The sequence below is a fragment of the Neoarius graeffei genome, chromosome 8 (genome assembly GCF_027579695.1).
Source record: "Neoarius graeffei isolate fNeoGra1 chromosome 8, fNeoGra1.pri, whole genome shotgun sequence".
In the NCBI taxonomy this organism is placed as follows: domain Eukaryota; kingdom Metazoa; phylum Chordata; class Actinopteri; order Siluriformes; family Ariidae; genus Neoarius; species Neoarius graeffei.
In genome coordinates this window covers 2372768-2389647 of record NC_083576.1, presented here as the reverse complement: position 1 = coordinate 2389647, position 16880 = coordinate 2372768, and the positions used below count along the sequence as shown (strand labels likewise).

General features: G+C 41.8%; 1 protein-coding gene across 1 annotated transcript; it reads right to left on the bottom strand.

Moving 5' to 3' along the window:
* Window positions 1–4439: 4439 nt before the first annotated feature.
* Window positions 4440–16048, bottom strand: LOC132890395 (alcohol dehydrogenase class-3-like). The gene is made up of 11 exons (XM_060927215.1): window positions 15879–16048; window positions 15717–15763; window positions 15466–15567; window positions 15174–15324; window positions 14949–15036; window positions 11992–11995; window positions 10076–10276; window positions 9657–9917; window positions 9294–9426; window positions 5148–5277; window positions 4440–4717 (listed from the first exon to the last, which is right to left on the bottom strand). The coding sequence occupies exons 2-11, from the start codon at window positions 15732–15734 to the stop codon at window positions 4693–4695; spliced, it is 1113 nt and encodes a 370-aa protein (XP_060783198.1). The 5' UTR covers window positions 15735–15763; window positions 15879–16048; the 3' UTR covers window positions 4440–4692.
* Between the last annotated feature and the right edge of the window lie 832 nt (window positions 16049–16880).

The window sequence follows — 16880 nt, the reverse complement described above, 5'->3', positions numbered from 1 at the left end:
ATATGTTGCTAACTAATGTAAATGTAATGTTTTGGGTAAATAAATCGTTTGATTAATGGATTGAATTGTTTGTCCTACTCCTAGCCTGCATATAGTGTCCGGGGACAGCCCCCCCCCTTTGCACGAAATGGTTTAGTCCGCTTTCACCGGGCTTTTTAACTCGGCGCATTTAACGTAGCGTTCATTCTGCTGAAGCAGCGCATGCGCATTGTAGGCTATCTGTACTATGGAAGATGATGCACAAGAAAACAAAATCCGGTTTTTAGAAACGAAAAGAGAGGCAGGAAAGAAATGAGGGAAAGCAACTGCTCACAAACTTCTTTCCCAAGAAAGGTGAGCCCAAGTGTGAAAGCAAATAGCCTACATCAGGGGTTTTCAAAGTGTGGGAGAGTCCGCCCCCCCTCGGAGAGCAAATAAACAACAGCGCCCCCCCCTTACAATTTTTGTTGTTGCTATACTTAATGTTCCATTCGTATTTTCAAAAAAAAATGGTTGTTGTACACATTTTTTTCTTTTTCCCATTTTAAACATCTGTGCTTTTTAAAACATCTTGTTTTACACATTTTAAACATCCCATAGCATCGTTAGCTAGCACCTCTTGGCAGACAACACACTGTGGCAGTGGAGCATCTTCAGATCCAGTCCATGAAAATCCAAACTTTGAATAATCGTGGTCATACTTCCTTCTTTTTCCAGTCCCCCAGGATTCCGCGGCCTTTTTTGTGATTGTTGCGGGCTAAAATGTCTGATGTTGCGGGGGTTTCCAAAAAAATTGCGATGAAAGTTGCGGTGTTTTTTAGGTCTTTGTTGCGATTACATTGCGGGAGGAAGTGAAAGTTGCGAGAAATTGTTGCGATTTTCTCTTTTTGTGATTAAAATTGAGTGATATGTTAAATATTAAGTTATTACTGAAAAACTATTGATTAAAAAAACAAAGACACTGAGAAATGGTCCTATAAACAACTTTACCAATATAAAAGATTACCAGGACTACAAAAATGCAGAAAAATAGGCTTTACTTATCCAAATGCACCTGTTGGTTCAAAAGTTAAAGTGCAGAGAACCTCACAGCACAACATGAAGTTACCTTAAAATATAATATAAATGCCTCAGCTTTCATGTAAGAAAAAAACCTATTAATACTAGTACTGTGTGCAGGCAGTCTCTCCTGAAGACTAAATTAAACAATAATTATAAACTAATAAAATAAATGGCTCAGGCTTCATAGAAGAAAAAAACCAATTTGAACAGAATCTCACCGTATGATGCTGAAGCTGCCTAAACAATGGAAAATGAAATACCATTTTGGCAAAAATGTTGGCAGCCATTAATTTCTTGTATTAAGTAAAAAAAAATAAAGTGCACACAGTCCTTCACTGTAAACATAACACACTTTCAGTAACAGAATTTAAGCCGACATAAACACTGACTCGCACATCATGCAATGTTGCCAGATACTGCTGACGGTTTCCAGTCCAAAATATGTTCAAAACCCACCAAAATGCACTTATAACCGCCAATCTGGCAACACTGTGCGCATGCTGCTTCTCTTCAACATAGACATCCGGAAGTAAGGCGGAAGGTAGTTTGTCGATGTCACCTCAAGACGACGCCAACGATTGGTCAAATTTGCGGGAAAGTTGCGGTGATTGGATATAATTGCAACACCGCCCTGAATTCGCGGGGATTGGTTGAATTTGCGCTGAAGTTGCAAATCGCAACATCCTGGAGGCTCTGTTTTTTTTGCTTGGCTGTCTCCTCACTCCCTGTAGCTTTAGGTACTAAAAATCGATCCATTTTGTCTCTCACGTTGTGCCCCCCCGAAGAACTCTGGCGCCCCCCAGGGGGGGCGCGCCCCACACTTTGAAAAGCCCTGGCCTACATTAAATGAACACCCGCGGTTATAAATGCTTCAATACCACCGCGATTGTCAGTGCTAAAAACTGCACAGCACAAAATTAGAAATAACATGATGCCTTTTTTCTCTGCATTGCAATAGTATACTAATCTAAAATTAAATTATATTGGGCCATAACATAATTAGGCTAATAGCTGGGGTATAAATTCCAGTGTTTAGCACTTTGTGGAAGCCTGTTTTCTTTTTGCCCTTTTTAAATTGAAAAATGACGAGAGTCAAGTTTTGTTTACCTTTCATTCTAAAGGAAGTATTTTGTTAATGTAGAAATCTGGAAATGGCATTTCTTTTATGTAATAAATAAGCTACTTGATAAAAATCTGTTCTCTTCAGCCCAATGCAAAGGTGCTCAATTTTCATGCAGGCCTATTATGTTTGGTGACCTTTGGTGGCATTTACTGTTACAACTTTTAATCATTCTGCAAATAAAACAAAGATTCAGTGACGTATTGTGTGATTAGGGATTTTTATTCATTTAAGAGTTGTTAGATTAATGTGTGGCTACATAACTGACTGGACTGGTAGTACGCCCTTGTTAGATACTTTCAGCATTGTTAACTGGTGAGCTTTTTTTTTGGGGGGGCCCATGGCCACTGCTTGTGCATAGGGCCCAGAATTTGGTGCAACGCCCCTGCAAGAGCCGTAGGGAACCCCTGTTCCTTGCAGCTCATCATAATCCCATGGCTGGGAATGTGGGGCAGGATAAAACACAAAAACATTTCATGGATCGTTTCTATTGGCCAGACATTCATGGCAATATTCACAGGTGGTGTGCGGCATGTCATGAATGTCAGCTGGTGAATCCTCCAGCCACCCCCAAAAGTGCCACTGCATCCTCCTCCATTAATCAAGGTCCCCTTCAAAAGAATTAATATGGACCTCGTCAGGCCATTAGACTGAACTGCACAAGGGCATCATTTTCTGTTAGTTTTCGCAGACTATGCAACACAATACAAGCAAGCCGTGCCTCTGTGCAACATCTCCATTGTGGAGGCACTCGTCTGCATTATTTCTCGGGTTGGGATTCTGAAAGAAATCCTAACTGATCAAGGCACAACCTTTATGTCATGTACACTTCGCAAACTGTATGAATTGTTGTGGATTAAATTGATTCATATCAGTGTTTACTATCCACAGACAAACAGGCTGAGCAGTTTAATCAAATGCTTAAAAACATGATGCGTTATTTTGTGCACAATGATGTGTGGGCTTGGGATAAATGACTCATCCCCTATTATTTGTAGTATGAGAGGTTCGTCAAGGCTCCACAGGGTTTTCCACCATTTGAATTACTGTATGGGTGCAATCCTCATGGTGTCTTAGATGACATTAGAGAAAATTGAGAGGAACAGTATTCTAACAGCAAAAAGTGTGGTCAAATTCACCCTGGTCCCCCATGGAGACTGCCTCTTGCCATCCCAGAGAGCACAGGTTGCCGGAGGAATTCTCTAATCTGTTTTTCCCTCTACCCAGCCAAACAAACCTCATAGAGCACCACATTGAGACTCCTCCAGGTCTGGTTGTATGCAGCCGCCCATACTGATTACCTAAACACAAGAAAAATGTGGTTTGGGAGGAGCTCAATGCTATGCTCAACAAGGGGGTAATTGAGAAGTCTCACAGCAATTGGAGCAACGTGGTGGTCATGGTGGCAAAGACCAACAGGTTGGTCTATTTTTGTGTGGACTTTAGGGAACTCAGTGCAATGTCTAGATTTGATGCATATCCGATGCCTTGCACTGATGAACTGCTCAATCAGTTAGGTGCAGCTCGCTTTTATTCGACACTGGAGTTATCCAAGGGGTATTAGCAGATTCCCTTGACTCCAATATCCTGAGAAAAATGTTCTTTTCCACTCCATTTGGGTTATACCCATTTGTCACCCTTCCAGTTAGGTTTCGTCCCAGGTGATGGAGAAGGAAGAGCATCCTATGCTTTGCAAGCTCTCGACTGACATCACACCACACTTCTAACTTCATTTCTAAATAGTTGAACAATTAAATCATTTCAAAAATCCCTGAAAATCTCATCTCATTATCTGTAGCCGCTTTATCCTGTTCTACAGGGTCGCAGGCAAGCTGGAGCCTATCCCAGCTGACTACGGGCGAAAGGCGGGGTACACCCTGGACAAGTCGCCAGGTCATCACAGGGCTGACACATAGACACAGACAACCATTCACACTCACATTCACACCTACGCTCAATTTAGAGTCACCAGTTAACCTAACCTGCATGTCTTTGGACTGTGGGGGAAACCGGAGCACCCGGAGGAAACCCACGCGGAGAACATGCAAACTCCGCACAGAAAGGCCCTTGCCGGCCACGGGGCTCGAACCTGGACCTTCTTGCTGTGAGGCGACAGCGCTAACCACTACACCACCGTGCCACCCTTCCCTGAAAATTCTGCATAAAATTCAAAATTACTCTCTATGGTTTGTTTGTTTTCCTTTTATTTATTTATCCCATGACCTCTTTTCATTGGACACTACACTTCCTGTTGCTGATAAGGTGTATTTGGACTACATTTCAATTTCTTTATGTTTTATTATCATTTTTTTTTAATAAATCACAGCATTAACACATGAACACAAACACACAGACACATCTTCTGTCCTGAGTTTCCGTCTTCATCACGGTGTTTCCTTTAAACTTTACAGAAGGACCAGCAGCTCTGAGGCCCACTGGGTAATGAGTCTGTTGTCATGGTGATTGATGTAGTTGTTATGGTGACTGATTATGTCTTCATGGTTAAAGAATTGAGATTCGAGGTTCACGGCTCACATTTTTATCACCGACCGAACACTGAGAAAGAGAGAAGAGATGGAGAGAGAAAAGCAGTCAGTGGTAAGTTGGATAAGTGACTTCTTTATATTCAGCTTTCATTTTTTTTATAAAGTGTGTCATCATTCTGTGCTCATTTTAATTATAACACATTTAATCAGATTTGATCAGCGAACGACTTTCAGTCAGTCATTCAGTCAAACTGAACTAAAAAGTAAAGAATGTAAATAAGTAACCGGATGTAACTTGTAGGTTGTTAGAAAGATTAGTCACAGAGAAAATATGGAAAGAAAGAGAAGAGAAAGAGAGAGACAAAAATAAATGAAAGTGGGATAAATTCCACAACTTTATATTTGATAAATGTTTATCAACTCATTTAAAGTAATGTACTGTATAATTATAAATAATGAAAACAGTTCTATTGATCATATTATGGTCATGTGACTCAGACCTTTCCCCACTGGTCATCAGTTTGAAGACGTGATTAATCTCCACCAGAGAGGACGTGTATGTCCCCTCATCCAGCAAAAGACAGATGTAGTCGTGCACCAGTTTGGTTACAAGAGTCACACTCCTCAATCCTGTTCAGAAAAACACACCCCTTAATGATTTCATATCTCTGTAAATTCTGTAAATTACATGAAAACCTACAGACTACAGTGGCAGCGGACTACAGGACATCATTTAACAACCAAAACTACCTCAGTATTGCTGAAAATTACATAAAAATGCACATTTCTTGCATTAATGAACATTACTACCTCCGCCAACTTTGTTGAAGGAGGTTATGTTTTCACCCGTTTGCTTGTTTGTTTGAAACAGTCACTCGCTCATTCACTCACTATCCGTTTTGAGTCAGTTGACACGTCAGACGTGTGTATGACTAGCAGTCTTCAGCAGAGCTCTCCATTCAGCACGGTCTTGAGTTGCCTCCTCTGCGATATTCCATAGCTTCAAATCGGCACAGACAGATTCTTTCCAGCTTTTTCAAGGTCAGCCATGGTTGTTCAATCCTTCAACTTCCAGGGTAGTACATCTGTTGATCCAAGAATTACTACGTTGGACGTGTCCAAACCAATGGAGATGATTGCATCTGAGGACAGTGTCGAGGCGACGGAGGTTCAGCATCCGCAGAAGACGTGCTACTTTGTACTCCTCTTTTGACGTTGCACATCCATAAAAGCATGGCTCTTTCATTACACTCAAGCTGTTTTTGGTCATCTCTTCAGAGTGCCCAACATTCAGAACCGTATAACATGGTGCTACGCACACAACTGCTGCTGTATAGTTGACCACGGGTATGAAGTGAGACAGCTCTGCAGGTTAACAATGGCAGCAGCTCTCTAAACTTTCCCCAAGCAGAACGAGTTCTGATAATCGTTGCCAGTTCACAACCACCTCCTGGGCAGATACCATCACCAAGGTATATGAAGCTATTGATGACCTCTAGTTTGCTACCTGCCAACATTACCTCACTGCATGTCTTGCATCAATCGGCCGAGCTCCTCCAAGACAACGCTGACACTTGTAATCTGGGTTTTCAACTAACCTCCCCTGCACACCAGAACATCTTTTGTGTACCCACATTTTGCAACCACTACAGAAAATTGAATTCTGGCCAACCCCTTTTCTGCACACACCACAAGGATATTTTCCAGAGATTCTCAGTGTGTTTAGGTCATTACCAGAGATCATGACTTTGGTCTTCCCCATGTTGACTTTCAGGCCCTTTTCCTCACGACCAACCTTCCAGTGGTTCAGCTTCTCAAGTAGTTCATCCAGGGATTCTGCGATTATGACCAGGTCATCAGCATAAAGCATCTCCCAAGGACAACCAACCTGAAACTCTCTCTTGATAAGGCCTCTAACACAATTATAAACAACAGGGGGCTCAAAACAGATCCTTGATGGACCCCAACCTTCACCGAGTGAATTGTTGACCCGCATCTGACTCTTTGCACCACTGTACATGGCTTGTACCAGTTTGACAATCCATTCAGGCACCCCAATGACCCACATCACCCACCACAGCACTCTTCGGGGGACCCTATCAAATGCCTTTTCAAGGTCTACAAATGGTAAGTACAAATGTTTTTGCTTGGTCAAATACTTTTCTTGTAGCTGTCTGAGGATGAAAATAGCATCAGTGGTACCTTGTCCTGGGCAAAACCCAAACTGCATTTCATCAATGTTGACATAACCTCTGATGTTTTTCTCCACCACTCTCTCAATGATCTTAAGTACCTGTTCTGTAAGCTTCAGGCCTCTGTAGTTGCCTCGAATCAATGCATCACCTTTACCTTTAAACAAACTAAGGATTATGCTTTCGTCCCAGTCTGTAGCGATCTTTTCCTCTCTCACAATAGCATTGGCCAAATCCGCAACAACTTGGCAACACACCTCAAGGGATGCACTCAACATTTTGACAACAATGCCAGAAGGACCAGCTGCTTTGCCCATTTTCATTTTCTTCAGTGTATCGAGACCATTTTGTGAGTGACATTACATGGTGGTCCAGCGACAGGATCTACTGGGGGAAGGTTTTGAGTCCAAGGAAATTTGATATTAAGTAGCCGTTAATAGTGTTGTTTCCAGGCCTTCTTTTTTAGCATGCTCATCAAATGCCATGTTGCCATCATCATCAAGAATACATTTCTCACCTACTACATCTTGGTTATCTCTGTGCATTTGTTTTGCCACATGGTAGATGCTGTCTGTGCCTGAATCTATGCCAGCAAAGGTGATTTCTCTTGGCAAAATAAACTGCAGTTCTAGCCCGGCATTTAGCTGCCAGGTAATCCTCTTTGCTACCCCCATTCTTCCAGGCTTTCCACAGCTTGCGAAATCAAATTTCGTATTGATTATAAAATACTACTATTAACCTATAAAGCACTGAATTGTCTCACACCACAGTACCTGAGTGAACTTCTGGTCCTCTATGACCCACCACACCTACTTAGATCAAAAGGTGCAGGCTATTTGTTAGTACCTCATATGGTGAAGGCAACAGCAGGGAGCAGAGACTTTTTCTTACAAAGCCCCACAGTTATGGAACAGCCTTCCAAGTAGTTTTCTGGACTCAGACACAGTCTCAGTGTTTAAGTCTCGGCTGAAAACAGATCTGTTTAGTCAAGCCTTGTGTTAATGGTGTTTATGAGGTAAAGGAGTAGATCTGGAGGATCCTCAGACAGAGTGTTTTGGTAAACTGGGATGTATGGATGCTGTCAGTCCCCACTCGCTTGCTCACTCGAGTTTGTTGACGGTGTAGTGGCTGCTGCTTTATGTCCCGGGGCTCCCTCATGCCTGTGTTACCTTCTGGCTCTCCCCTTTTAGTTATGCTGTCATAGTTAGTCTCACCGGAGTCCCTGCTTGCATCTGAACCATTAGGTGACACTGACCAAGCCTAACAACCTGTGTTTTTTTTTTTCTCTCTCTCTCTTTCTCTCTGTATCTTTTGAGTTACAGGTCAATCCTGAGACACCAGTGTTGCTGAACCTCTCCTGTTCCTCGGACCTGCCTGATCCATCCTGATGCCCTACTTCTGGCTGGAGTCTCATCCCATCGCTCCTGTGGAGGACGGCCCCCATATGGACAGTCTAAAGTCGCACTTAGAAGATGCTCTGGACTCTTACAGTTTTGCTCCAATGGTTTAGAACTACAATCATCACAATAACTTTAGGACTGCAGTTGTCATGAACAGTTTTACACTCAAGTCTCCATCAATGAACAGTTTATAACTTCAACAAAACAGACTTCCTGTTAAACTATAAAGTGTTTCCTGGTTACACAGTTATAAAAGTGAGTTACTGATAATCACACTATCTCTTATCACCCAGATGAGGATGGGTTCCCTTAGGAGTCTGGTTCCTCTAAAGGTTTCTTCCTCATGTTGTCTCAGGGAGTTTTTCCTCAACACCGTCACATCAGGCTTGTTCATCAGAGATAAATAAACTTATTAGGGATAAAATTAGCTCATCTGTTTAAAGTCTTTCATTTTCTGTAAAGCTGCTTTGAGACAACGTCTGTTGTTACAAGCGTGATCCAAATAAACTTGACTTTGCTCGTCTGTTTCCAAAGTAACTCAAAAAGTAGGGAAAGGATTTTGATGATATTTTGAGGAAAGGTAAGTCATGGACCAAGGAACAATTGGTTAGATTTTGATACAAATCTGGACATGTATGTAAACATCTGGATATTCTAATATGGCTTGGTGGAGGTATGCACTCTTCCGAGTGCCCTTCTAGTTAGCATGTCAATGTGCAGAACAGTGGTCTGCCAGTGAAGTTCTAGATTGCCGTCTGGAATTGGACATACCTGTGTGAGACACTTATGTTCTAGCACAGTGTTTTTGTATGTATTTATTACTACTATCTCGATGTTGAGATCTGTGTTTTGGAATAAACAATAATCAAGATCAGCACTTTTAGAGTTTTTCATGAAATCTTAATGTAACTAAATATCTGATTAATCATATAATTAATCACAGAGAGTGCACAATTAACTGTATTTAAGAAAATTAACCAATTAATAGCCTTAGACAGTGTTTTGGACGGTTTGATTCAGAGAATTGCTTCATGATTAATCAGTCATCTCTTACCACCAAAGATAAGTCCCTTACACATCCGTTCATACACACGGTCCTCAGGTGACTGCAAGATCAGGTTGTTTTCAGTCCATCCCACAGCCACACAGGTTCCACAGGGAGTCTTGCAGCTCTCAAATGCTGCCCTCTAGTGGAGACAAAATAAATTTATTCATCCAAGTCTGAATCTGCACAGTCTCACTTGTCATAGTGACACCATTTACACATAAACAGCTTCGTAAAAGAGCGTCAGTCAAATAAAAATGTGAACTTTATTATCATCTGAAGCACATCTAATGTGCAGTCTCTGCCTTCAGAAGAGTTACTGCAGATCAGTCACAGTGAAGCTGATGTTTCATGACTCAACCTCAAACCCACCATAAGTGTGACGTTCCCCACACACTCGAAGCTGTAGTCCACTCCTCCACTCGTCATCTCCATCAGCACCTCCTGAATGGGTTTGCTGTGATCGTTAGGGTTCACAAAGTCAGTGACACCGAACCTCTTGGCAACTTCATATTTCTCCGCGTTGATGTCGATGCCGATGATCCTGGCAGCTCCAGCAGATTTACAGCCCATCACCGTGGCGAGACCGACGGCTCCCAAACCGAACACGGCACAGACAGAACCATGCTCCACCTGCAGAGGCGGGGAGGAACAACCACAGAAGAAGAAGAAGGAAAGAAAGAAAGAAAGAAAAGGAAAATTTAAATAAGAAAAATAAAAGTAGGAACAGGAAAGAAAAAGTAACATGAGTAACGATCATGTTAGTCAAACTTGTTGGAACACACACACACTTTGCCCGTGTTTAGTGCTGCGATTCCACAGCCGAGGAAACAGACTTTATCCAGCGGTGCATCTCGGTGAATCCTTGTGACATTGTGTTCAGGAACAACGGTGTATTCAGACAAAGTGCTCACACCTTCAAACTGATACACCTGCTGACCCTTACAGGTGAAACGACTCGTACCATCAGCTAACACACCCTGCTGAGTCTTCTCCATGAGAGAGAGTTAAAAGTCAGTACTGTGAGTTTTGGGGTCAAAATTAGAAATGTTATAATAAAAATTACAATAAATATAGGGCGGCACGGTGGCGTAGTGGTTAGCGCTGTCGCCTCACAGCAAGAAGGTCCGGGTTCGAGCCCCGTGGCCGGCGAGGGCCTTTCTGTGTGGAGTTTGCATGTTCTCCCCGTGTCCGCGTGGGTTTCCTCCGGGTGCTCCGGTTTCCCCCACAGTCCAAAGACATGCAGGTTAGGTTAACTGGTGACTCTAAATTGAGCGTAGGTGTGAATGTGAGTGTGAATGGTTGTCTGTGTCTATGTGTCAGCCCTGTGATGACCTGGCGACTTGTCCAGGGTGAACCCCGCCTTTCACCCGTAGTCAGCTGGGATAGGATCCAGCTTGCCTGCGACCCTGTAGAACAGGATAAAGCGGCTACAGATAATGAGATGAGACAATAAATATAGCTGGCAGTGATCTGCAGGGGCCAAGAACATGTTGCAGATTGCATCACCAATAACGATGGCTAGTTCCTTCTGCAGTTCTGTAATCAGCCGATCCTTCAACAGCAGCACAATGCATCAAATCACACAGATACAAATCAAGAGCTTCAGTTAATGATCACAATGTTCAAACATCAGAATGGGAAAATGTGCGACTTTCTTTCACTGTGGTATGGGTGTTGGTTTGATCCAGATGGACTGGTTTGAGTATTTCAGAAGCTGCTGATCTCCTGGGGTTTTCACACACAACAGTCTCTAGAGTTTACACAGAATGGTGCAGAAAACAAAAAACACTGAGTGAGTGAGCGACAGTTCTGTGGGTGGAAACAAACGCCTTGTTGATAAGAGAGGGTCAGAGGGAAATGGACAGATTGGTTCGAGCTTTTTTGCCAGGAAGGATATAGTAACTCATAACAACTCTTTACAACCGTGGTGAGCAGAAAAGCATCTCAGCATGCAACAGCAGAAGAACACATTGGGTTCCACTCCTGCAGCCAAGAACAGGGATCTGAGAACCAACAACAAGTTCCTGTTAAAGTGGCCGGTGAGTGTACTGCTCAAATTTCATGACAGTAACTCCATGCCAACACTGATGTGTGTGTTGCAAAATGATTTGCCAATGGTGAGCATTTTTATTTGGAAATCCACTCACAGATGCAGTATACCAAATAATCTGCAAGATTAAATTTGCAGTTCCGGAGAAACAATTATTTGAATTTAACCCTGACCACACCCAAATCTGACACATGGCCTCAGCATTTAGTCCTGAGTAAGACTTTTGGTTTTGTGCAGATTCTTCTAAAATTTCAAGTTATAGCACACTGAATAAAGTTCCACCATTCAAGAACTGATTAGCATGTGGTGGCCATGATGTTTACAGCATACCACATCTCAACATGTTTTTGAACATTACTGCAGATCTTTTACTGAAGCAATTTACTGACATTTTTATATCTGATTCAAAAGCTAAAACAGTTGATAATACTGAATCAGACGTGAATCGAGATCATAAGGGTGACTGCTGTGTTGTACTCCATTACCTAAGCAGCCATCAACCTCAGCTGGTCAGAACAACAGGCCAGGGTCTTACCGGTACCAGTGGCTGAGTTTATATGCAGATTAATAATGTGCCAATAACCTGACTGGGAGCGCAACTGGGGAAAATAAATACATAAACAAACAAACAAACAAAGCTCTTCATGTAAACACCTCACTCACTATGTTTACATGCAAAGATTTTCACCAATCGGGATGAATTCATTCCAGTTGCAGACTTTTCCAGTTTTTGTTTGGTTATATTTCTGCTGCAAACATATTAATTGTACAAATAACTTCAAATAAAGGTTTCAATGTTCCTCAAGAAAAAAAGCATAGCAAATTTCATCTTCATCTGTTGGCCAGTTTTGATGAAATTTGGAGCATGGTCACAAGGTATCCTAATGACTACATAGTGTAAAGGTTGTAGAAATCAAACTTTGCATTTAGAATAAAGAGCTCTCACAATACCGGAGTGAACTTCTGCTCCTCTATGACCCGCCACGCCTACTTAGATCAAAAGGTGCAGGCTATCTGCTGGTACCTCGTATAGTGAAGACTGCATCAGGGGGCGGAGCCTTTTCTTACAAAGCCCCACAGTTATGGAACAGCCTTCCAAGTAATGTTCGGGAATCAGACACAGTCTCAGCGTTTAAGTCTCGGCTGAAAACAGATCTGTTTAGTCAAGCCTTGTGTTAATGGTGTTTATGAGGTAAAGGTGTAGATCTGGAGGATCCTCAGACAGAGTGTTTTGGTACCTGGGATGTATGGATGCTGTCAGTCCCCACTCGCTAGAAGTGAGTTATTGATAATCACACTATCTGTTATCACCCAAATGAGGCTGGGTTCCCTTTAGAGTCTGCTTCCTTTCAAGGTTTCTTCCTCGTGTCGTCTCAGGCAGTTTTACCTCACCACCGTTACCTCAGGCTTGTTCATCAGAGATAAATAAATTTATTAGGGATAAAATTAGCTCATCTGTTTAAAGTCTTTAATTTTCTGCAAAGCTGCTTTGCGACAATGTCTGTTGTTAAAAGTGTGATACAAATAAACTTGACTTGGCTTAGTACAGACAGTGGCCTAAAATTTCATTGATCTGTAGTAGCCAAGTGGTTTGAGCCCGGAACCTTCTTGCTGTGAGGCAACAGTGCTAACCACTGCACCACCATGCCACCCAGGTGGGTAAGTGTCATTTCATATGGCAGAGTAGTGGGTAGGATATAGGACCGAACTACCAAATTTGGTGTTGATAGTTCAATGATAACCCTGTCTTATAGCTGCCTTAGTAAATGAAGCGCTACCATGCAATGATGGATTGTATGTAGCAGGCATATTGTTCACAAATATCAGTTTGTTTTTGATAATTATTGAGTCAGACTTTGCTGAGTAATGTGATCCCACAATTTTGAAAGTACATCAAAATTCCTAAAGCAAGTTCTCAGAAGTGTGTTTTGCATCTTAAACAAATTAAACAAACTGGAACTGTCTCGTGGTGAGGCGCTGAATGGGCCAAAAGGCAAATTTTTATGGTATAATGAAATAAAACACTGGAAACACATTTTACTGTACACGTTCTTTTTATGTGCAAAAACATTGATCAAGTTGAATGGGATTGCCCATTCCTTCGAGGAACCAAACTTTTAATAGCTCAATGTTAACTCCAGGCAAACACATCCTGAAATCTGATTGGCCAATAATGCCCATTTTTTTTAGGCAATCAAACATCCACTTACAGATTAGCATAGAGCTGAGGTGTACCAAATTTCAGCTACAACCCAGATTCCAAAAAGGTTGGAACGCTGTATAAAATGTAAATAAAAACAGAATACAATGATTTGCAAATCATCTCATCTCATTATCTCTAGCCGCTTTATCCTGTTCTACAGGGTCGCGGGCGAGCTGGAGCCTATCCCAGCTGACTACGGGCGAAAGGCGGGGTTCACCCTGGACAAGTCGCCAGGTCATCACAGGGCTGACACATAGACACAGACAACCATTCACACTCACATTCACACCTACGCTCAATTTAGAGTCACCAGTTAACCTAACCTGCATGTCTTTGGACTGTGGGGGAAACCAGAGCACCCGGAGGAAACCCACGCGGACACGGGGAGAACATGCAAACTCCACACAGAAAGGCCCTCGCAATTTGCAAATCATTTTAAACCTATATTTAACTGAATACAATACAAAGATAAGCTATTTAATGTTCAAACTTTATAGTTTTTGTAAATATACACTCATTCTGAATTTGATGTCTGCAACACATTCCAAAAAAGTTGGGACAGGAACAACAAAAGACTGGGAAAGTTGTGGAATGCTCAAAAAACAGTCCGCAGGTTCACTGGTAACAGGTGAGAGTAACGTGAATGGCTATGAAAGGGCATCTTCCAAAGGCTCAGTCGTTCACAAGCAGGGATGGGGTGATGTTCACTACTTTGTGAAAAACTGTGAGAGGCAAATAGTCCAGCAGTTGAAGAACAATGATTCTCAACGTACAACTACAAGGAATTTAGGGATTTTACCATCAAATTCAAAATGAGTGTATATTTACAAAAACAATAAAGTTGTATCAGTTTGAACATTAATTATCGTCTTTGTATTGTCTTCTTTTTTATTTGTGTTTTACATAGCGTCCCTCTTTTTTGGGGGGGTGGGGAATCAGGGTTGTAGATTAGACCCAATTTTGTGAAGATAGGAGAAAAATCTTAGGACAAGTTCTCAAAAGTAGGTGTTGCATATTATGCAAATTAGTTTGAAAATTAAGTGGGTGGAGCTAAATTGTTCTTGAGGCTATTTTGTTTGGGAGGGTCAAAGGAATAATCTCTTGCCTGAGTAGAGGGAGGGATTAGTACCTACTCACCACATTACATGTCTGTAGCACTTACAGTTTTTCTGTGCAATCAGAAGAAGAAGAAGAAAATCCTAACGAAAATATGATTGTTTCTAAGTACTATGTCATTTTCCCCATAATAATGAGCTTGGCTCAGTTGCTTGAATGAAAAAATATAATGCAGAAATAAGAAAAGATGAGAGTATTAACACTAGAAAAGACAGCATCATGTTGATCAGGGATTTTAAGGGGGGGGGTTAAAAAAAATCACAAGGAAAGAAAAGAAACCCAGCGTTCTCACCGGTTGATTAAGCTGTGGTTTGTCTTTTGGCTCAGACAGTAGTCACACTCTCTGCACTCAGACAGGAAGAGAATGATCACTTTATCACCTGGAGGAAAGAGAAGAAGAAAAAACAAATGAGTAAAAATAGAAGGACAGGGAAAGTAAACAATGATGAAAGTAGAACGAGTAGTGGGGTCTGCATGGTTGTGTGTGTGTGTGCCTGGATGTGTTTATTGTACGTACCTGGCTGCACAGTGGTCACCCCCGGGCCGACACTCTCCACCACCCCGGCACCTTCATGACCCACAATGAGGGGAAACGACTGAGTCTTCACTCCTGTCTCACAATCACGCAAATATAACCAGTCTGTGTGACACACACTGCTCACCACTATCTGCAACACCACAGACACACACACATACACACACACACACAGCTTCAAACATCTTTAAAGAGTCAAAGCTGTAGCAAGTTTTTATTTAAAAAAAAAAAAGAGAGAACAAATCTCCTGTTGGTCCTGAGGATAATTACAGACCTTAATTCTCACTTCATGTTCTTTAGGTGGAGAAACTTCCACTTCTTCAACAGCGAGAGACTTTCCAGGTTCCCACACCACAGCCGCTTTACACCTGATCACCTAAAAAAACACAGATTCAGTCGTCTGGTTGTTGTAAGACTGTATTCATGGTACAAGAATCTTTCTTTGCTCAGATCAGATCTAAGAGTGTATTTCATATCATAAGGCATATTAAACCACAGAAGAACAAATATTAAATCAGTTCCTACCTTATTCTCAGTCCCCATTTCAACAATAATCAGATATTCAGTTAGTCCTTCAAAAAGCAACACACACACACACACACACACACACACCTTATTGCACATTCAGTATAAACTAAAAGCATGCCCCAGTTAGTGTGCAGTTCTTTTATTATTATCATCCCTTACTTTTAGTAGTGCAGCGTTTGAAGTTACAGAGATGCCCAATATAACATTACTTGTGCTGAAGTGTGTGCTGAAGCGCCTGTTGAAATGTGTTCTCGGGGTTGTTGTGGTACATATTTATAGTCCTGGAACTCTTGCAGAATGGGCTTTTCCTGTGTTCTATCTTTCTCACAGAGTCATAAACCCAACCCTGCCACTTGCTGCACACTCCTTAACACCTACATGCAATGAGCCGGTGCTGCAGGTGCTCTAGCCCCCGCCCCTTTTCTGTTTGCTGTCCAAAGTGCCCTTTTCATAGGGACTGTTTTTTTTTTAATATTTGTAAAAGATAAGTTAGCGCCAACATCAATATTCTCTACAATTTGACAATAATATATGAAATTATGGATTTATAAAATAACGTTTTTCTATGTAAATGCGGGCATCAATCCGTGACGTCATGCATTCAGTGCGCCTCTGTGCAGAAAGCGCCTGCAGGCGGTCGGCAGCGGGAGACGGTGCGAGGAACGGCATGGCGAGGTCACACTGAAAGTCTCCTTTCATTTCTTATCTGAACATGCAATCAGGGCCGGATTAACTATATGGGCCTGCGGCACAGTGCCCAGGGGCACTAACCACTCACAGCCAGTGGGGGGCACCACATGACAGAAACTTTAAAAATATTTTTCGTGAATGTTTGTACACTTAAAATGGTTATACACTTGACATTGTTAAATAGTCATATATAATTCATTATGAACACTAATTTCATAAGAACAACAACAACAATAATCATAATTCTGAGGAAGAGTGGCCTATGTGACCATTAACCCCCCTTTCCTCGACCTGTCAGTTGAGCCAGTCCACCTACGGTGAAATGCATCAATTTTTTAAAAACCGCGGTAGAAATGAAAAATGGACAGACATCAATTGAGTGGTTGTGCGAAGAGAAAACTAAAGAAGAGAAAGACTCCAGGCGTGTAGCTACAATTAAAAATGTTCCAGTGTTAGATCGTTTTTTAATAA